Consider the following 23500-nt stretch of genomic DNA (forward strand, 5'->3'; position numbering starts at 1 on the left):
TCCCTCCCCTCTCCTCTGCATTTCCCCCACCTGCTCATGGGAGCTAGTTGCAGGGAGCAGCTGGGCCAGGCTGGGCCAGTGAAGGCCAAAGGCAGCAGGCAGTCCTTCCCTTCGGCTCCTGCTCCCAGCCAGCAGGCAACACTTGGGAAGACTGGAAGGAGGGACACACCTGCCACTACTGTCTCCGTCAAGCCCAGTGCCCTGCACTACCACTCTCAGAAACCTCCTGCTGAAGTAGGGCAAGAGCATCCCAGGGGCTGGGTCAGCTGTGGATAGTGGGTGCTCAGCAGTAGTGGGCAGGTCCCCCCTTCCTGAGGCCAGAGGCAAACCCCAGGCAAACTCTTTTGGAGACAGGGAGGGATTGTAGGGGAGGGAATGCCAAGAGCAGGGGATGGGGGAGGGAGTCTTACCTGCTTTAGGGACTTGAAGTCCCCAGAAGCTGCTGCCATGGCATGTGTTTCCCACAGGGATGCTGAAGCCCCCCTAGATACCAACCATGTCTCTAGCACCCCTGTTTCCAATTCCCAGATCTGCCCATGGGCCCACAGAGCCACTGGATGTGGCTTATGGACTTTTGGGCTCAGACACTGCCACCACCACCACTCCCTGCTTACCAGCTGCATGGCACAAGTGGACAGGGGGACTTTGCCTGAACCACGTGCTGGGTGGGTAGGTGGAGCCGGACAGTTAGGAGAGGCGGTAGCAGCACCAACAACTGCGTCAGGAGCATTGGGCTGGCCTGGGCTGGCCCTGAGCTGGGTTTATCCAGCCTACTGCTGCAAAACCCCGGTGACTCTGAACAAAACAGTTAGCGCTTCTCAGATCTTTCACACTGAGGTATGTTTTCCACTTTTTTTAAATCATTCTTGCAACTCTTTTCTGAACTGCCTCCAATTTGTCAATATTCTTCTTGAATTGTAGCCATCAGACTATGTAGTCCAGGAACAGTCACACTAGGTTATAATACCGAGCAGTAAAAGGACACTTCATGAAACAGCGTGGAAGGACAGGCACAACTGGGATTCTGAGGTTCTCACCTTTCAGGGTGCTACAGGCATTGCTTAAGCTCATCATGCTTATAGATGAATCAGTTATGTTCATATACCTTCTAATCAATTTTAACAAGGCGCTCGCAAACAGGTTACCAAACAAGTATCTATTCATATTGATAACCTACATTCAGTATCTTCTACAAAAACTGAAAAATGTGACTTACAGAATCATAGCACCAGAAAATGAGGGCTGGAAGGGACCTCAGGAGGTCACATCTACTCCAACCCCCTGCTCAAAGCAGGACCAGCCCCAAGCAGATCATCCCAGTCAAGGCTTTGTCAAGCCAGGCTTTAAAAACCTCCAAGGATGGAGATTCCACAGCCTCTCTAGATAACCCATTCCAGTGCTTTACCACCCTCCGAGCAAGAAAGCTTTTCCTAATATCCAACCTAAACTTTCCTTGCTGCAACTTCAGACTATTGCTCCTTGTTGTGTCACGCGCCATCAGTGAGAACAATCCACCTCCATAATGCAGGCGGTAGAAGAAATTTACTACTGGATTTCTCATTATTTTTACTGTAGTTCTCACTGTTGGGGGCTAAGACGAAAACCCAAATTCTTCAAAGAGGAAACCAAGAATTTAAAAGTTTAAATTTAAAAGGATCTTTATTACTATAATGCGATAGTCCTCACTTATATACAATCTTTCGTTCTGACAGATGTGAATGCACTTCACAAAAAAACTCACTTTACTTGAAACTCAAAAACTCGGATTGCTTGCAAGAGTTTCATAACTCTTAGCAAACCAAAATTCAGCCATTTTTTAAAGAGAACTCAAATGTTCAAGGCTTCACTTGATATCACATGCAAAAGGCTTTGCCTCTCCAATACAGTAGACTTCCAGAGCATCATGCTACAGCAATATGAAAATAGTAAATTAAATGGAAGACTGTTGGCTACTGGATCAACCATTTCATATCCTGAAAATTTACCATCCAAGTAAAACCCAGGAAAATCTATTTAGAAAATAAGGTGATGGGATCACAGCCCTAGATGATATGGTTGGAAAAACATTTTTGTAAGGAGATGAGAAAGCAATTAGCCAGTAAAACCCTCTAATACATTTCAAATATATTTACTCTACTGCTATGCATTTTGGCATCTTGAAAAAAGTTGCACAAGAAGTAGAGGACTAAGGAAAGTTTTAAGAAGGTTAAATTTCCTATTTATTTATGTGGCCTAACTCAAAACAGGAAGTGGGTAAGAGCGTTAGGTAGTTACCACACTGAGCTATCACTTTATGAGAATCCTTCCTTCTTCCACGCCCTTCAAACTCATACTTCATATAATGCAATTTTTATAAGTAATCATTACACAGAGAATATTATGGATATTGTAACATAAGCCTTTCTTTTAATGAGAGAGAGAGAGAGAGAGAGTGGTTTTTAAAGAACAGGATAAAGACTCTTCTGTATCTTGTTCTTTAAAAAAAATCCCTCTCATATTAAAAGAAAGGCTTATAGGCATTGTCTGGGGAACAAGAAACAAAAATTTCTACTGAAACTGTTTTTCTATGGAAAAACAAAGACAAGAAAACATTTTCCTTCAGGTGTAATACAGTATACAATGCCAAATTAAATAAATTCATTAGTCAGTCAGAACAAAAAGGAAGACAAACAAGCAAAGATATAGGGCACAAAAATGTACACCCGCAATCAAGAAAATTCACTGAATAATATTTAAAAAATTGACCTTAACAGAAAAAACTGGTTCATCTTAGGGATGGGCATCAGATGCAAGTCTTTGGCTAATCTCTGCTAAGGCAGCAACATTGGCTACATAGTTTCTAATATGTTCCCCAGATTTTGGAGACTTTAGGACTACTGGTAAATTGTTCCCTTTGTGATGGATCTTTTGAGAGAAAGAATACCTGCTGTTCCTATGGACGTCAAATGGGATTTTGCGTGTTTGACACTTCTGAAAACCTTGCTTTCTTGAGTAATACCTCTATCTTTAATAGCATTTTATATGATAAACTAAATAACTAGTGATTGCCAAAAAAATGTAAATCGTCACCTCAAAGCGCAATAGCACATACTTGAGGAAGAGAGGGAAAAACAAAGAGAATTGTTTCTTAGACTTCAGTAGAGAGGATGTTGAAGCGGTATCTTCCACAGAGCTATCACTTCAGATGACTAAGGTGCGGCCACGTGAAGAGATTGTGATTTTAAAAAAGCAGATGATGAAACGGATGTATTGTAGTAAAATTACTAACCCACAATAATAAAAGAGGTGCTAAATAATTTAGGAATGAAGTGGCAGAACTAACAATAAAATGCACAGGTCCTAGTTAACAAAAATGGATCTAAATGCCTAAATCTAGAACTGCAATCCTGAAAAAACCCTGCTTAGACACCACCTGAAACTGTGGAAGTGCGTAAATTCCGTAATTTCTGTTTAATTGAAAAGTTCCTAGGTGTCTAGCATTGCACTTCTGTACATGTCCTGAACTGTCCAGTCTTGATAAGGCTGAAGAGCCTATGTGTCCCTTTGTTCACACTTATGCCTTCCTGGGATCCTGACATTAGGAATTCCTCAGTACAAGTCCTGTGAAAAGCCTGATCAAATAAATACATGTTTTCAGAGAACATGTGGCAGATGCTTACAGGATCAGGCTCCTCACAAAATGCAGTGGTGGCCACTGATGGCTTTTAACACATGCCTGGGGGAATAGGAGGTGTCAATGATGCTGTGTATCCTCTTTATACAACAACTGAGTGATTTGAACACTTGTCCAAGATGTGGAAGGTCTGGCTTTAATTTCCTCCTTCGCCTAATGAGAGTCAAGCTCACATCTCCCACCTCCCTGGAGTCCCCAAACCACCTAACTGTTCTGGGCTGTGGGCATTTCCAATCCCTCCTACTATGCCGATGTGCAGAAACTACGCCAACATGTAGAAAAGAACTAAAATCAACAGGCACACGAGAGAACAAGCAGAATATGAGTCTATAACCTAGTGCAGAGCTTTCCAAACTTTTCATGTTGGTGACACACTTTTTAGACATGCATCATTTCGCGACACAGTAATTCAGTTCCGGGGGAGGGGCCAAGGGAAGCAGACGCGAGTAAGGGAGGTCCGCGGTGCCCTTCCGCAAAATTTTCTGCATTTCGCGTGACACACCTACACACTGCCGCCGACACAGTAATGTGTCGCGGCACACAGTTTGGAAAGCTCTGACCTAGTGGTTAGAACAACACCTGGAAGAAAGGGAGATCATAAAATACAGAAACTGTCCTGGAATCAGGTCTCCCATTTCCAGGCGAGTGCTCTAACCACTTTAATGCTGTATGAAGGGGAGGAAGAGGGGGACACCAACACTATCACTTCAGTCTCCTCCTCCTCTGACTGTTTGAAAACAAAAAAGTGACCCTCCTTAGTCCCAGAAGTAAAGTTTACAGGCACCTACCTCCAGGAGAGGATTTTAGGATGCAGAGAAGATGGAGACACCCCTGCTCCCTGCCACCACCCCTGAGGCTTTAAAGGGAGGTTGGGACATGACATTGTCCTAAGTCTTTTTCTCTTGGCTTCCTCTATAGTTTCTCTCTCTGCATATTGACTTGAAGTGGCACCTAACACTTCCCACTCTGTGGCCATCGCACCCAAAATACATGTGTTGTAACACTTAACTTTTAGACTGTTATGTCCTTCTTGCAGCTAGCCCACAATCTATTATTAAAACGAACTACTATGCAAGACGAGTAGTGGAAGTTGTATCTAACTTTATAAAACTGCTTTGAGGGTCAATCAGGAGAGCTACAGATCTCTGAATCTGATTTCAATACCAGGTAATCTAGCTAAAAGAGTAATGCGAGAGAGCTTTACATCACACTGATAAATATTACATGTTAGAGAAATTCATGCGAAAGTTGATTCTGCTGCCTCAACCTATAACTATTATTTGAGGAAATCAGCAAGATGGTGGATCAGAAAGGGACAGTAAAATATAATGCATCTGAATTTCCCAAATGCAAAGGAAGATATTTAGAAAATTAAGTACTCAAATATGAGGAGTAGAGTTCTGACACAGATTAGAAACTAGGTAAGAGCTAGAAAACAAGATGGGTTTCATTTTCAAGATGCATGGGTATAATGTCAGAAGAAGCCAATAAAGAACTGCACTTAGAGTGATGCTTCATATATTTGCTAAAAGTCAGTGGACAGAGAGGTATATAAATCAAAACTGAAAGGCAAACAAACACTCATTAAAAGGAAATATTTTAATATTATTCAGGCAAAAAGCTAGTAAGATTCAAGAACGATATGAGGCACTTATATTAATAACAATAACACCCAATGCTACACACTAAGTAAGATCAGGGCGTTGAAGGGACAGAATCCTGATGCTTGAGACACAATGCAATCAACACTGTTTGCAAACAGGAAGACACTTCACCAGTGGTACGTTATTTCAAAATTATCCATGTTAAAGTTTTTATATGTCCTCTGTGGTATTTAGCCTAGCTGTTCCTATAATATAGAAGTCATTTGAACTACAGTTAGTCCCATCATAGCAAAGTCAAGCTGAGACTGATACAAAGTGGTAAAATAAATTAAGAAACCATTTCACATGAACACAATACTTTTTTGATTTTAATAAACTCATGTCTCCACTCTTCACTTCAACCCTGCTAATACACTGACCAAAAAACAAAATGACTTTCTTCTCTATCAAATATGCAAATACCTCTTGTCAATGAACTCACAGTATACAGCCAGACACAGGTACTAACCGATGCCGCAGTAAATTGCTTTGCTTAAACACGTGTGGACAGTGACATGGAAATTAGTTTACTCTGGCTTAAATTGAGCTGGAGTATATTCAGTTGCATTAATTGCACGTGTAGACATGCCTACTATGAAGCAAAATCTGACCTGACACACATTATGCAGATCCTATCTTCAAACTGTAAAGCAAGGCAGAATTTGGCTCATTTCTTCCTTTCATAGGTAGAACAGATATCAGTGACAAAGGAGAGAAAGTTCACTGCACTAAAATAAAAGCTAACATAATATTAGCTATAGAACGACTCAATGTGAAGAAACCAGATCATAAAGACTGTCAGTAAAACAGAGGTGGGTATGACCATTATAAATTTTTTATACTAGCTTTTTTTGCAGTTAACATTTTCTGAAACTTGACTGTAAATGGTATGCTTTCCAACACAGAAAAGGGAAAGACATTAAAAATTAAAGAAAAGCTCCACTGCCTATTTCCCCCACCAAATATGCTTTTATTTTATAAACTCTTTAAATGAGTTACAATTTTTTATTCATTTAAAAACCTCTCTCAAATATTTCTGCCACAAGACTGCACATTCATAAAACGTATTTATATTTTTTCAGGAAATCTCAACAGTTTAGATAGGAAAGAAAAGGTTATTGATGGCTGTTTCACTGAAGCTGAATTGTACAGTACACCTTCTGCTCTGGACAACATTGAGAATTCCTCAAGAAAAAGGCTAGGATCTTTGAGTACTCTCACTGCCAAGTGCTTTCAAATTAAATCAGTTTGAAGCAGTTTTCATTAAGATGGATTGAGTGTGGCATCGTGAGAAACACTCTATCAAATGTAGTGTTTTACTTAGTGATTAACTATATACCAGTTGATGAAGCTCCCCAAATCCTTCGTAATCCCACCACTCCAATAAACATTTAATGAGTATATAAGTTCAAAAAGCCTAGCAGAGGATTTAAACCTTCAATCTTGTTTTTATTTACTCTTGGAACTCAATTTCTCACTTCAAGTGAAGAATGTTGGTGCTTGAAGCTCATCTGTTGCCCTGGTAAAATTAAGTGCCCTCCATAGTATAAATCAGACCACATGATATTCAGGTTGCAATTTCTTAAGCTATTTTTCTTAATTAAAGTATCATATTTCCAGTCATTTTATACAACTGAGTTACCAGAAACAGAATAAAATGTTACTAATTTTCTTTTCAAGAAGAAAAGACACTGAAAAAGATACATTAATATCAACTTTGCTTATTTCATATGCTAAAAATTCAAAATATTGTAATGGAATTAAACATGGATGTAGTTCAGCTTTGTACAAAAAAACACAACTTTTTTTTTTTAAATCTAATAAAAGTATTTAAAATAACAAAGCTTTAAATACAACAGATAATCCTCATAAGACTGATCTGATCCCACCATCAAAATACTGGAAATACAATTTGGCTTCCAGACCCTACATGTAAAAAGCATATGAAAAGTATTTTGAAGATGAAATGTCTTAAGGTTATACTATGTTAAGAGAGATAAAATAATATTTAGGAGAGCTAAAAAAGAGCTCTCTGATTTTATACTGATATATCTTTAACCACTTTTGATGGCAAAAGTGAATTCTCATAAACTATTTTAATAAAATACTAACAAAAATACTATTTTTGCAAGTGGGCACAGGACAACCGAAACCTAAGGTGCCCACCAAGCTAAACAGAAAACTTCAATTTAAAACTGTAATACATATACTGCTCTGCCAAATAAATGCTGTACAACACACAGGGCTGCACACTCCTGACTCAACAGACTTTACTGTTTAAATGTACGGTTTTATTTGCCATTACTTAAAAGAGGTGCTGATATAAAACTTCGAACTCATCAATCAGAGTGTGACAGAGTGATACGGAACCAACATTTAAAGGGAAAAAAAGCCTCTATCATCGCAGATAGAGATCATCTGAGGAACTCTGGCCAGAGCTACCAAAGCCTGGAATTGGCTATGTAAGCACAAACAGTCCTAAACAAACCAAAAGCAATAGCAAATGTAAGTTATCTTCCACCACCCCAAAAGAATGTGGGATGAATATTTTAAGCAATTAGTTAAATGGTAAAACCATCTAAGAGTAACACAACAAACAAGAGAATTCCATATCCTATCTGACCTTTTCAAATGCAAGATTGAGATATTTTGCCACTTTCTTCCTCATTTAAACAAGGTAATTTTAACACACACTTACATCTCTGGCTTTTCCATAGAAGGCTTCTTGAAAAGCAGCCTCTAGTGATCCAATAAAAAACACGGGATGGCAATCACCGTATCTATTTGAAAAGAAGATACAATTAATTTGAAAAGAGACAGAGAACGTTTTCCAACTCCATATTTCTTTTACATCATGCAGTAACTCAATTCTTTAAAATCTATAATACTACTTTTCTAGCTATTTTCTCCTCTGCTCTCTGAACTTCCAAAAAGGTCCAAGTGACCACTTGGGCATATTTCAGTGTAACTGCTCACCTTATGAGCTTTATAACTGCTTGTACTCAGAACCTGTTGGAGCACAATTTCTCAATATTACATTCTTACAAATGGATTGTGCTATCCTTGCTTAACACCATCCTAATAGCCCAAATACACAGAAAGCATTTAATCACAGAGAACCAAAAAAGGCTAGGCATACAAATATACACAGGAATCACTTCCCTGGATGCCAGAAAGCTGACACTTGCACGGTGAAATAAGGCAACTGCTTAACAATGCATGATTCAAGGTCCATATATACATTTCCAAAAGCAAGAGGTTACCAATTTTAAAACAGTGATTTTTTATTTTATTTTCAGCTACTCAATTATTCTTAACACTCTAGTGGCAACTAAACATTTTTCAGAAGTAACAGGATTTGCAGTTTGTAAGAGCTCATATATATTAAAATAACAGTGCTACACTTTATAGTCAGCATTTATCAGTTTTATTATTTATTAGTCAGTTATCTTTCTCTTATAGAATTCAGTAGTGATATCCGGTTTGTGGCCTGTTAATTAAGGAAAGAATCTGCCACATTTCCTCATGTTGAGTGGTATCTTATGCTACAAGTTGTCTCACCCGGATAATCATAAGGGAGGCAAAATTTGGCCCTAAATGCCTTTGATTAGATAAAGTGATATTTAAATATATTTACTTTTACTTACATTTTCTGCAGTGTTATAGTGATATTGTAGCAGTGGTCCTTACACATCTTACACAGTTAATAGCCTAACCTTACCTTGAGGAAAATTCTGCTGTAAATTGTAATAAGGCATCTCCTTCATTTTCAGCATTTTCTGGCACTTAAAAAATAAGAACAAATGAAAACCATGTATCAGTGTCACTTGGAAGAAATAGCTTTTAATAGTAAGCAAGCAATAAGAATCCATTTTTCACTCCCTTGATTTTTTCATGTTTATAACTTCTTAAGTACTCATGGACACAGCATGTAAATTGTATGAAATAACTTGCTGGGACGATGGGCCTTTGGATGACCATGGTATTTCAAGGTAGTTCATGAACAGTCAGGGCATTCTACCTGAAGAATTCCACATTGTATTTGAAGGTGGCTCACTATTGGCTGTATTTTAGCTTCTCTCTGGATCCATCCTTAACTTTTGAATAAGGGGATTGTTTAGAAGACTCAAAACACCATTTTACTAATGCAATTTTTTTTGTTTAAATACTTACAAGGAATCTTAAAATACATTTCAACAATATGTCCTAGTGACATAATTTGATCACAACCTGACTCTAAGGTCCCTGCTATATGTTACATATATTATTTAAATGGTTAATCAGGCCATAAATTTAGACCAGCCACACATGCAAAGTAGCTATCACAAAATTAAAATGGCTACCCAGCTATAAAGAACCAACCAGCTCCACAGTTAGTGCTTGAAAATGTGTAACAAATCTATAGTTGGTTTCTATCCAGCTTTCATTCTGAACATGTAGCAGGGCCCTTTAGATAACAATGCTGATAAAGGTATAATATTAATTAATGGCACAGAGATGGTAATTGGGTACTTGTACTTACCCCATCTTGCAATACACGGGGAAAAAAAAAATCACCCAATAAAATTACAAGGCACTTACACACTCGTAAAATATTTACTTTTATACACCATGCTCTTAACTACTACTTCATTCTACTTCTTAAGTAGAATTCATTGTCACAAAGTAATGAGGCTAAACTTTTAGTAGGATTTTAAAAAAACCTCACTAACTCAGGTAGCTAATAAGTATATCTACGTTTATAACAGATGGTTATTTATCATGACATTAAAACTTCTATGCTTCAAGCATAGGCTAAATGCACAGATTAGAGAAAAATTCCCCCAAGAGAAGATAATTCCATAGTTGCCAATTATCAGGTTATAGTGTCTTCCTCTGAAACATTTCACAATAGTCACATGAAACTGATATGGCAATTCTAATATAGCTATTTGCTGACTTCTTTCTCATCTGCTAAAGATTACATTTTGGATACATTTTTTCCATACTGTATTATGCCGTTTCTCTTCCTTGGTGTAAAATGGCAATAAGTGATATAAAACTAAAAAAGGATGGAGAGGAAAAAAAAAAACCCACGGCATGCCCTCCTAACAGCTTTTGAGACAATAAATAGTGGTATGAATAGGAAAATTAAGGATATTTTTCCTATTATTGCTTAAACAATTACAGTAAAAGCTGTGTTAACCAGCATGACTGGGGTAAGGAGGGGTGCCGGGTATCTAAAAATCCCGGTTATCCAAGGTTCAACCTTTTTGAAAACCCCTGCAGAGCGGCAGGGTGGGGGGGGGGGGGGGTGCGTAGTAGCAGCAGCAGCCGCACATGGAACAGGAGCTCAGGGATAGGGGGAAAAGGGGATGGCGGCGGCAGCTGCACGCAGAGTGGCAACAGCACAGGATGGCAGCAGTAGCCATAACATGTGATGTCCTCCCACCCCCACTTTGTGGCCGGCTGACCAGCCATTCCACTTAAGAGTATTCCAGATAGTAGAATGCCAGTTAATACAGCTTTTACTGTAATATCTTTTTGTTTTCACTACAGTCTTGCATAACTAATGCTAGATTAACTCCAATACTTACTCATTGGAGATTTCCTCAAGGCAGATGATGCCATTCCAAACATCTCTCCATCATCGACTCCAAACTCTGTAGCATCTTCAAAGTCATCTCCATCACTGTCACTAACCATATGAACATCAGTACATTGCTGTTAAAAAAAAACCAACATAATCCTATATTACGGGGGCTACTGTCAGTGAAACACAATGAAATAGAATGCTGAACTAAATAAATGCATACCAAAAACATTTTTTGATGCAAAAACCCTTGCGCACACAAAGCTAACATTGCAGTATATTTCTAAATGCAGCACATATACAGCATTAGCATGTGATCTTTTATACGTTACAATTTTTTTATTTTTGAAGAGAGACCTTGCAGCCCAGCCAGCAAAGCAACGTTATACATAGCAAAAGTAATCATCATATGGAAAAGAAATGTAAATAATCTATATGAAACTAGTTTCAAAGGGTTTAAAGGCAGGAGAGATTATGAGATAATCTAGTGTAAACTCCTGTAAGGGTTATTTATCAAATGTAACTGTAGGTGTTCTTATTACCATAGAAATAGTGAAAGAGGTGCACAGTTCCTAAATATTTTTTTCGTGGTTGAGTACCATGTGCTTTATCAACACTTCCATAGCAGGAGGTAGTCACTGAAATACTTGGGAAGGGACCTACCCCAACCTAATTTCTCCACACCATCCTACAGTACCTTGCCTTTTAACTGATGTTCTTGCAAAAACCATGCTTTCCCACTCTGTCTAACCTATGAACTATGATATTATAGAAAGAAACCTAATGTAGTTAGAGAACTTGAGATGCCAGTGCAAGTATGCAACACAAATCACATCAAGAGAAACCCACATGTCCCTGCATGCTGTATTCCTACCTACCCTAGGCAGATAAACCACAAAACCTTGAGCCAGTCGCTAGTAAAATTACACACATTGCATGGAGTGGCTACAGGGAAAAGATGACTGCACACATTTGTCTTAAATAATCTCTTTTCGTAGTCAGTTCTACAGATTCATTATATTTTGTATAAAACAAGTTTTTCTTTTTCTGTTTTAGATCTGTTGCTTTCAGATTCATTGCACATGCTTGTGCTTTCTCTTGATATGCCATAGATTTGTATGGCTTTATCTTATCTTGATCTTTTATAGTAAATTTACTTGGTTTAAGAGGGAAAAGATGTTAAAATACACTTATCGAGCCTGCTAATGCAAGCTGGGAATTTAAAAATTAATTACGTGACTTCTGGTTCATGATCAGTTAACTAGTAAGAAAGATTCTGTCCTTCGTTACACCTGTAGACATCCATTATCTTTTAACTGTGAAAGTTATGGGGAAGAAATATCTTAGAAATAAACAACATTTCACAAAAATTAAACTACAACTTTTTTCAAGAAGGCTGCACAGGTGTAACAACGGGTAAAATTTGACTTTATTATTGAATCCAGTTCGCAATTGTATAGCTGATGTGGAAGCCAGAAAAAACCCACGTTTATACTTTCATATTTGTTTTTCCTCTCTTTGTAGCCAGGCAATTACTATTGTAAACTAAACTCAAGTGCATCCTAGGGGTGAGTGTGAGCTAAAATATAGCCAGCTAACATGGCATCAAATATGATAACCTACAAGTATGCTAAACCAGACCAAATGAGCTAGCAAGGCTGAAATATAGAGACTTTGGGTGCATACAGACATTCAGGGAGGTCAGACTGCATTAAAAATGGCCACCTGAGTTAACTTAGTTCACCCAGGTGCAGACATCACACTTGGATCCCTAGTTAGGTCAACCTAAGTTCAAACTGCACAGAAGTTCCAGGAAGATTAGCTCGGTCTAAAAAAGGCCAACCCAATCTAAGTTAACCCTACCTGCAAGGTAGTCTAACTTAGATCAGACTGGCCATTTTAGACCAATCTAACTGTCCAGGACTACTGTACAGCTCCAACACAGCCCCAGAGCTGGGAAAGCCCAGCTGCTGCTCCAGCCCCAGGGCTGTGCTTTTCCTATATGCACCCCTAGCTCCTAGCCCCTTTCTCCATAGACCAGCCAGCCCCCACACCCCCTCAAGTCCACCAAACCCCTCATCCCACAAGCTGCTGTCAGTGCTAGTTTTATTATCATTCACTGATGCTGGGAACCAAGGAAGTAAGTCCTGGTGGAGGGAAGGGCAGGAGGGTGGGGATGTAGGTTTGCTGAGAGGGGAGGGGAGGGGAGGGAGCTGTTTGTCAGGATGAGAGGGGTTGGGGGGCTAAAAATGACCCCACAAACTCCCTTGATCCCACCAAACTCTCCCAGACCCCCCCTACCCTCCCATGGACCCTGCCTGCCCCCAAAATCCCTGCTGTAGACCTTACTTACCTTCCTGATCACCCCTGCAGACTGCTTGCACACCAATCCATCCTGTGGACCCCACCTGCCCACCCCAATCCCTCTGCTGCCTCCGACAGACCTCACCTGCCCCCACTGATCCCTCCCATGGATCCTGCTAGCCCCCCTGATCCCCTGTGTATGCTGCCTCCCCCACGATCCTCTACTGGGCCCTGCTTGCTGCCCCAGTTCCCTGATCCCTTCGCGAACTTCATTTGCTCCCCCAAACCCCAATGAACTCCCACAATTTCATTCCAGAGCCTGCTTGCTCCCCATCCACCCAACCCCCCTCATTGGCCCCCGCTATCCCGACTCACCTTAGGTGGCCATTTTTAACTTGATCTAACCTCCCCCATCCTCCCTCAATGTCAGCATGCAGTTTGAAGGGACAATAAAGCAAGGGCCAAGGTACCAGAGCTCTTGAAATAAAATGACTGAAGCTATTTGTTAAACTATTTTAAATTTAAAACAGAGGCAGGAAGAACACAGGGAACATTTTAGCTCACATAGTTTAAGTGTCACAGAGCTAAAAGCAACTATAGGCAGGAGCTTACCATTAAATGTGTAACTATAGGCTTCACTGACATCACTGGCTATAAGGATTGAAAAATCATCTACACTTTTAGCCTTCATTTTTCTTTTGAATGCCTTTCTTGTTTTTTCCCCTCCCCTTTTCCACACTGGCTCCTATTTTTCTTTTCTCATAGTGATTAACTTACATAGGCACCATGAACTAATTTATTTATATATATTAAAGCTATATCATTCAACACTGGAAGAGACAATGACCCACGCAGAATAGGTTTTTAGCCATTTTCTCTTAGAACACATTTGTAAAGCTGAAATATTTTCTTACCTCCTCTGACTGTTCTCTGGTTTGTGCAGGTGAAGATCTTCTTCCTACTGTAAGTCGATGACAAGGATAAGTCACCCCTGATGCAGCTAGAGTCATCTGCAATGAAAACAGCAATTATTTATTAATGTATTTGTCTCATTTCAGAGTATTTTTGCTTTGAGCATTTGAGTTGTTTCAATGTTTGGATTAAAAACTGCACTGCAGAGGTCTGACATTATTATACCAAGATAAATGAGAAGACTAGAAAACTAAAACAACTCTTTGTATGAAAATGAATAGTAAAAAACAATTATTATTGTACAATTGCTATTAATATGTCTGTATTGTGATACCCTCTTTTATGTGTGGAGAGTTAATGATATATTCTCAACTGCACATACAGGGCTGTAATATCTACCTTAGAAACAGACAGAAGAAACAACAGGTTGCTGCGGCCTGTAGATGAGCTGCAAGAACATTTTTATATTTGCTCTCTTTACGAGTTTAAAAGACGACGACTATTTTCAGAGATTTTTTTTCTTTAAAGTACTATGATCACTGTTCTTTGAGACTGTGCTGCTAAGGCACACTTGCTTGATCTTGTTTCCATGTTAAAATTTGTTATGTGAGATGTCACTAGATCAAATGATAAACTATGAATAAAAGTATGTGCAATTCACTTTCCCTCCCTAATTAATAAGCAAACAGCAAATAAAGACAAGATAAGGTAGTGCTAGGGATTAATTAAATACAACAGTTAAAACCTTCAAATACAAGGTTTATGGGTAAGACGTGGTAACAGATATCATCACAATGTTACAATTCCATTTTTAAAATCTATTATTTAATATGAAATTCTTATCGGTAAAGTATTTATGTTTAATTAGTGCAAATACTGAAGGCATAGGCCATACTTTCCATTTGAACATCAACACCAGGGATTCTTAGAGTGCCCAGAGTTTTCACACAGGAATCCATAATATTAAAACATTGTGACCTGCTGTTGTCTGAGGTTCTTTGCAACAGAAGAACTGCTCTATTATTTTTCTGTAGTCAAAAAATGAATGAAAACTGAGAGCAGTTTCTGAGGAGCGCACTGAGTCTAAAAAGGTTGAGAACCACTAATATACACATATGAAACCAACAATGCTGATGAACTTGTAGCTGATACAGGAACAACATACATCAATCAATTTAAGACAAAAGAAGAGATAATTTTCAGCTATTATTTTATGCCTAAATGTAACTTGAACGAAACAATAAATTAATATAGAAATGGTGAAGAACTAGCGATCTCATGGCTGAAAGTCCTACAGATTAGTGGGGGTAATCTTTAAGCATCTGATTCAGTAGGTGTCACAAAAGCATACTTATTAATTTCAATACTGATTAAATTACTAATCAATGTGAGAAAGGACGTTAGGACTCTCCCTTATTTTGTGATCATGCAAAAATCATGTTCAAGACCATAAGAGTTTCTGGCATGCAAAAATGGAGACTGAGTCTTACCCAGCCACTGTTCACCCAGGTGGGAAATTTAGCCAGCTAGCCTTCTCTAAAACCAACTTTAAAACAACTCTATGGTTTGACTGCAGGATTCCATTATACAGAAGGTAGCCCACTAAATTTGAATTACATAGGATTAAAACATTCATGGAATGAGAACCCAATGCAGTGTGAAAAGCCAGACCATCTCTTCTTTTGGACAAATGAACTTAGTATATCATCCTAATATGTTGTTTAAATTGTCTGATTCTTCTGTGCTGTTCTTGTTATCTCAGACAGCTTTCCCACATTTCTGCAGTTTAGGTAAGACAGTCAGATACACATCTTACTGCCCTCTACTGGACAGAATGACAGAACTGCTCAAGCAAATGAATCATAGGTAAATTTCTCAGAAGGACTTAAGTCTGTTTTCACAAGTGACTCAGCACCAGATGTACGAAGGTATTTAGATGGAGAGAGGTGCCTTGTGAAATTTACAGAAGTGTCTAATAAGCAGGTTAGCCACCTAATTACCATTAAAAATAAAGGATAATCTGAAAAAGCTATGTTGAGAGATTCCAACATATACTAATTTAAGTAATTATTTTATAAAATATCAGAATCTCTACTCTGACCTAACACATTTTTCAAAATGCAGTTTTAAATACAAATTTAAGCTACGTGACTATGTAAAAAAGTTTAAACATTTTTCTATTCTTTTCAAAATGAACTTTTTTTGAAGGAATGTTAAATGGGGTGAAAATTGAACTCATTAATATTCAGCCAAAGCCTACATTACAACCAACTGTAAATTACTGGACTTGATACAGTAATTACCAAATGAAATTCCATTCCAGGTTATGCAGGGTATCAGATTGGATTATGTAATACTGTAGTTCTTTTTGGTCTTAAAAATCTTTAAAAACAACACAAACCACCCCCGCCACATTTTTAGTCATTTCCTCTGCAGTCGTACACATCTCAAATTAACACTGTTAACTTGGTCTAACAACAAACTCTGCTTTTACAGAACCCAAAGTTGGTAAGTTTTATTTCACACCAGCATCACTAGCTCATATTAGGTTATACAAGTTGATAGTTATTGGTTCCTCCGAAGTCAACAAATAGAAGATAACAATTGTTTACTGTTTTACTATTTTCTTTTCCCTTTTCTTGCCTAGGGACTGATGAATTTAAATCACACACACACACACACACACACACACACACACACACACACACACACACTACCATCCTGATTAGACTGTAAAAACGTTAAGGGAAATAAAATTTCAAGTAAATTTTGAAGCTGAAAGTGAATATACTGGAAATACCCTATTTATTTTTATACACAATTCAGGCTGCTTTTTATCACTTCTGTGCTAGAAATCACAAAGTTTTAATTTGCTGCAGGTTGAAGCAAGCTGATTAAGCAGGCTAGTTACCAAGTGAATGCTAACCTGCCTGGACTAGCCTAGTGCCGCATTCTTGTAGCAGGGTTAAATAACAGTTTAATCATATTAAAAAAAAAACAGAAAAAAATAAGCATATATAGTAAAAAAAAGGAAGTGACTAATACTGTGGAACAGACAAAATATTAAAACAGACATACAGGTCAAGCTCAATTATCTATGAAACACTTATGTCAACAATACAAGAACTGTATTCTCCATTGGTATTGCCATTTTGCATCTTAGCAGTTCATTCAGTAAATTTGAGACTAATAAAAAACAAAAACTGACAGCTACAAATCCTGAAACTCTCCCTAAGATACTAGACCTAAAGAACTGGACAAAAATTACAGTAACTTAGATGCATGCTCTCACAAAAAGCAAGGGCAAAAAAATAAACCTTCCATAACATTTTAACCTCCTCAAAAGGTTAAGTATAAAATGGATCTCTTTTAGAGAGTTTAATGCAAGTAGTAGATACCCTAATTAGTTCTTTATATACACATATACCTTGCCCCCAGACTCAGCCCTCATGATTTGATGGTTATCACAGTTCTAATTTGCAACCCGAGTATAGTATGTGAGTGAACATTAAAAACACTAAACTTTTTTTTAAAGCTCTGCTAGTATTTGTGCCACTGTAAGTGTGTGCCCCTGCTCGTCTGGATGCGGCCTATGGCTTCAGACAGTTGACTTCCATGCACCAGCAAATCTCTGCCACATAGTGGGAAAGGCAGATACAGTGCTAGCAGAATTGGCAATGAGATACAAAACTGGGTGTTGTCCATATAGTTTAATATACTACATGTTGGGTATGTACAGACATTCGTGAAGCATAGGGAAAGGTCCGATGGAGTTAAAAATGACCACCCAATCTAAGGTAAATTGGCATGAGTGGGCTACCGCATGGACTTGGGGGGGATCGGGGGGCAAGTGGGGTCCACAGAAGGATCAGGGGGGCAAGGGAGGAGGGAAGATTTTGGCAGGGACTGGGAGGATTTGGTAGCATTGGGGAGCAAATGGGGTTTGGGGGGTTGGAGGGGATATGACTAGTGGAGTCCCCAGGAGTTTGGTGGGGTGCAGGAGGGTTTGGCAGAATCAGAGGAGCTAACAGATCTGCAGGGGAGCTTGTGAGGACTCTCCCCCACCCCAGACCATATTTTTAGCTCCCTGAACACCCCATGGGAATATGATTAACATCCCCAGCAAATCTACCCCCCCAATCCCACCTGGTTCTCTCTGCACCCTGACTTACTTCCTCAGGTCCAAGCACTGGCAAACGCTAGTAAAACTGGCACTGCTAGCAGTTTGCAGAATAGGGCTTCAGTGGGCTCAGGGGGGCTGGCTGGTCTGCTGGGGGTGGGGGGGCACAGGGGGTGCCCAGCAAAGGGAAAGAAGAGATACCAGGAGGCTAAAAATAGCTCAGTGCTGGGGGGCTGGGAGGGGAGGAAAAGCACAATCCCAGGGCTGTGCTGGAAATTACAAAGTTCAATTAGATCGGTCTTGTTGGACCCAATCTAAATTAGACTACCTAGGAGGTGCAGTTAACTTAGATTGGGTCAGCTATTTTTAAACTAATCTAACCTTCCTGAGCTTCTGTACAGCTCACACTTAGATCCTTGTTAGGTCAGTCTAAGTGTAAAGTCCATACCTGGTAAGCTAAGTTAGATCGGGTGGCCACTTTTAACACAAGCTAACCTCCCTGAACATCTATATACCTAGTTGATAAGCTATACATATAAAAACGCTAGTATCTCAGTCTCCAATCAAGACTATCACTCCATTTTTCTAGGTATGCACATGTGTACACACACTGCTCTGAAGAAATTATAGACAGGTGCACAGTGAAAGAGTTACAGGGCCATCAAGTTACTTGCATCAAGTCACACAGTAGCCTAAATTAGATCTCAACATCTTCTGACTCCAGGCACATAGGGTGTTTATAGACATGCTCCAAGAGGGGAGTGGGGAGAGTGGTTTAATTGGAGTGTCTCCAACAGCTGCTCTAATTAAAGCACCCAGAGAGGGAGCATGTTACCTAAAGCTCATCCAACAAGCTTTACTTAAAGTGCCACTGCCACCATTTTTCAGCACGGGGACACTGATGCATATGACACTGGAGTTTGCTGGAGCGTGGTACTTATCACACTCCAGCAGACTTAATTAATCGAGTCTGCTCCAATGTGCTGTAATTACAGCATGTCAGAGCAGCCTCACTGCATGTGTATAGGCACCCATACGCTCTCCCATGCTACCTCATTTCTAATTCCATGTGACATCAGATGGATGTGTGAGCATACACAGTGACAGAAAAGACACTGAACACTTCCAAAATGGAGAGCACTGGTAGAAGGAGACAATCTGGCAGGACATCAAGCTGACAGCAATAGCTTGCTACTGAACACATGAATAACTGATGTGCCCAAAAGCCTCCAGAAAGCTAAACACATGCTTTAAAGCTGACATTTTATTTTTATTATATTAAAAATATATATTTCATTTATGAATAACTTGAAATTTAGAGAAAAAAGCTAAACAAATGTTCACGCATATATTCAGGCATCCCTCCTAATCTCCAACCAAAATTTCCCCTGCTCCAACCTAAACTTCCCCTATGGCCACAGAGAGAAGCCCATCTCCATCCTCTCTGGAATTGCCCTTCAGGTATTTGCAGAAGAATATCAAATCCCACCCCCTCCCCAGTCTTCTCCAGAAGATCTTTCAGCCTTTCCTCATAAGTCTTATGTTTATAAGGGGGGGGGGGGAGGAGGCACTTTAACGAACTTTCTTTGAAGAGCCCCGACACCATTTTTCAGCATGAGGATGCTGATACGCGAGATGCTCCGGGCACTTTAATTAGAACAGCTCTCAGAACCACTCTAATTGCAGCCCCCCCCCCCCCAACACTCCCAGAGCACGTGTATAAATGCCCCAGGTGACTAGGTCAAAACAAATCCTAGTCTGATCCTTTTGGGCAATGTTTGATCTGTGATTGAGTGGGCTCTTGTCTTATCCCCACATAGCACAACAAACCAGGAAACTCTAGGATAGATTTAGTTCCATACAAACAATAATACAAGTCTTTCTGGACATAAGGAGCCTGACTCCCTTGGGTGGGAATGAAGCCCTGAAAAAACACACAGAGAGCCTCATGACATGATTCAGATGAGACAAGCATTTAGTGTGGGCATAGAACAGGATCATCTTTTCCATCCAAAACATAGCACAAGGAAGATTAGCCGCTAGACTTGTATTTGACCAAATCTCTGCCAGGATAGTTGTAAGGAACACCATTACCACAGAGAGCGCTCTGAAAAATATGGTACACACATGACCTTCATAGGAGCAGGGTTCTAGTATGCTGCAGAGACATTTTACACCAGAAGAAATACCATTCAATCAACTCAAAATAAAGTCAAAACTCATGTTACAAAGTTGAAACAGGGCGTCAATTTATAAATGTCATAAGTGTCATTCATTGGAACTCAAAACGTCTAAAGTCAAGGACTGCCTGTACTGCTTGTTCTTTTTCAACTGAAATAAGATACGAAATGACTATATCCATGCAATAAATGCTAGAAAAATCAAGTGGGAGTCAAATGTGCCCCGATTATATTTCAAAGACTAGTCCTTGCTGAAGTAAAAAATGAGAAACTTCATTGGGTGCAAAAAAATGACACTTTCTTCCATTCAGTTTTCATTTCCAAGTCTCCCATTGAAGAGCTAAATAATTCCCAGGTCTATTTTAGATCAGATTGTATCTAGCCACTGCCCTAGCATGTAAAGAAAGGCAAAGGCTTGGGAGGCTGCTCCGCAGTTTCAGCCAGCTACATGCAATGCAGTCCCTCCGATGTTCTCCAAGAATCTAGCCTTTAAGTTAAAGAAGTTAAGGAGCTCAAGAACATTCAGATCACCTAATCCTGGATTTTTCAAGCAGTCTGCTACAGTCTTCAGCTTCTGTTGACTTTAACTCTCAAAACCGCTTGAGCAAAACAAGGCACTACATGCTACCCAATGGCATTTCTTTTTGTGTCTACTCACACAAGACTTTGGATAACATATCCAACAGATTCCAAAATTACCTGAAATGTTCAATAAGGATAAAGCCTTACTGATTTTGGTGAGAAATGGAAAACATGGCTTCCACTTGTGTAAGAGAAAGGAAAACCAGACATACAGAGTACCCATTTGAGAAGATAGGAATTTCTTTGGTGTCATCTGCTGCTCTCTATGAATTTCACAGACAAAAGCTTAATTGGAAGCTTTCACATGCACACAATTTGGCCTCCACAAGCAACAAAGTATGAGATAATTGTTTATCTCAGTATCAGTTCACTATCAGTGTGTTATGTCATTAATTTTAATGTTTTACAAACCACTGCTTAGGTTAACAAATAAAAGAGTTACGGAAACGCTCTCAGAAAAAGCTTGCTAAGAAATATCATGTTCAGTTTAACTGTAAAGTTCAAGATTACAGTGGTTATGTGAATTTGTTCAACCCTGAACACATGCAAATATCCCATATTTTCTGGAAACATACATCACCTGTATGCAACTGCTATAACACTCAGAATATCATGCAGTGCGTGCTTAAGGCATTAAGAGCAAAAAGTGTGTTTTCATTCATGAAAGGTAAAACAAAAAAAGAAAAAACTATACAAAGCTTAAGTAATAAGGACCTGTACTAGAAACTAAACTATGCAGAGCAGGGGAATTCTCATACAAAAGCCACTAGAATTACTCACTAGCTATTACATTATATAACGCTGTCTTTGAATCCATATAGAAAAGTTTAGGGACAATGCATATTGAAATTCTATATTAAGAGACAGAGAACTGCAAGAATTTCAAAATCAGGAGGTCCACTCCATTTATGAGAAGTTGTCATAAGAGACCATGGTATGCGTATGGGGATTTATACATACTTCATGCTGCAAGTCCTTCAGAACTAATGAAAATATGATTGCACATGGCACTGAAACTGAAATCTACTTCAAATTCAGAGAAACTACATGGAAACAGGGCCTCATTTGGTTGAGAAGTTACACTAGTTATTTTACAGACTTACTCATTTGCACATAGCTAACTAATGACCAAGCTATTCTTGTTTACCTATTTCATTATTTAATATCTGATTAATTATTAAAATATCTAGGAAAGAATTACAAAAAAACACTCAGGGATAAGCAGGAAACTCCCTGAAGATGGTTTAGACTAGCAATTGCCCCAACAAGAAAAGAAAAATCTAATAGTGCATACTTCCTTTTCCTTGACTACATGAACTTCAACAAACACGCAAACAAACAAACAAAAGGAATGAAAAAGGGAGAGCTTTGGTAGACATAACCATTGCTCTGATGATCCTGTCCTCCTCCATGACTGATGGGGGAATAAATGTAACAGACATTGGAAAGGTAGGAAATTATTGTTTCATGAAGCTAAGAACCTATTTTCTGAAGGCCATCAACATGAAACAGTACAACATCCACTTTGAGACTAGGCCTTCCAGTCTCAACAACTTCACTCTAGTGCATGCTTTACTCTACTAGCAGTCAACTTAGAAAATGTAAGCAATTGGGTGGCACAAATCAATTCTTGTTCTATAAACCAAGTAGATGAAGAACATCCATTCAATCAATCAATAAGACAAATTGATTAATACAATAGTCTAGACTGAAGAGTACGGCAACTGGGAAAGAAACATTTCTAAGGCCTCCAGGCTCAGGACGCACATAGTCCCTTTGTTGAGAGACTTTTAACTGCTTAGCAGATGTGGGGTATGGAACGAAGGAGGGGGCAGCGGAGTGACTGAGTGAAGAGAGGGAATAGCAAAGGAAAAGCCTACTTGCAGGCTTGAAACTTGATTATGGCCAGCTATCTATTCCTCAAACTGTTCAAAGACATTTTTGTTTACAGCCTCATCTTTTAGGAAGGGGTTCCTACATGTGGGAGATTTTCACTTACCACTACCCAAACACAGTATTTGGTTTATGAATGTTGATGGGAAGGAATTAAGCCTACTGTCACCCATTTATATCCTGTTGGAGGCCCTACAGAACGTCATCAGCTGGGATAGAGGCCGTAGGTTCTCTATTCAAAGAGTGGGCGGGGGCTGAGTCCTCCCTTTTTCTGGATGAAACACAGCTCACCTGAAGATGGGTGCTCAGCACTCGAAAATCTAGCCACTGCTAACTACAGATTTAATAAGATCTAGGTTGCTTTGAATTCATAGTCTCACAGAAGCAAACGAATATTTAATATATGGTCCAAGACACACTACAAGAAAATGCATCCCTGTTTAACAAGAGTATCTTAGCTTTTGAAGGATTAAAGGAATTTTGCACATTAAAAGTTTATTCACTCTTCTTTTTTCAAGGAAGTAAGGTTGTACAGTTTTGTTTCAATTAGTAAATTTTGCTAAAGAGACACCACATCTATGAAATAAAAGTTTGCATTTATGTTACAATGAGCTACTGCAT

General features: G+C 39.1%; 1 protein-coding gene across 2 annotated transcripts in view; it reads right to left on the reverse strand.

The window, feature by feature from the left end:
• Positions 1-23500, reverse strand: part of FAF1 (Fas associated factor 1) — a 289347-nt gene that overhangs the window by 94628 nt on the left and 171219 nt on the right. For both annotated transcript variants that reach the window (XM_059727821.1, XM_059727822.1), the window contains 4 exons: positions 14107-14202; positions 10893-11019; positions 9038-9101; positions 8015-8096 (listed from right to left, as the gene is read on the reverse strand). In XM_059727821.1, coding sequence (XP_059583804.1) covers positions 8015-8096; positions 9038-9101; positions 10893-11019; positions 14107-14202 — 369 coding nt within the window. The remainder of the gene's footprint in view (positions 1-8014; positions 8097-9037; positions 9102-10892; positions 11020-14106; positions 14203-23500) is intronic.

Source organism: Alligator mississippiensis, chromosome 5 (genome assembly GCF_030867095.1).
Source record: "Alligator mississippiensis isolate rAllMis1 chromosome 5, rAllMis1, whole genome shotgun sequence".
In the NCBI taxonomy this organism is placed as follows: domain Eukaryota; kingdom Metazoa; phylum Chordata; order Crocodylia; family Alligatoridae; genus Alligator; species Alligator mississippiensis.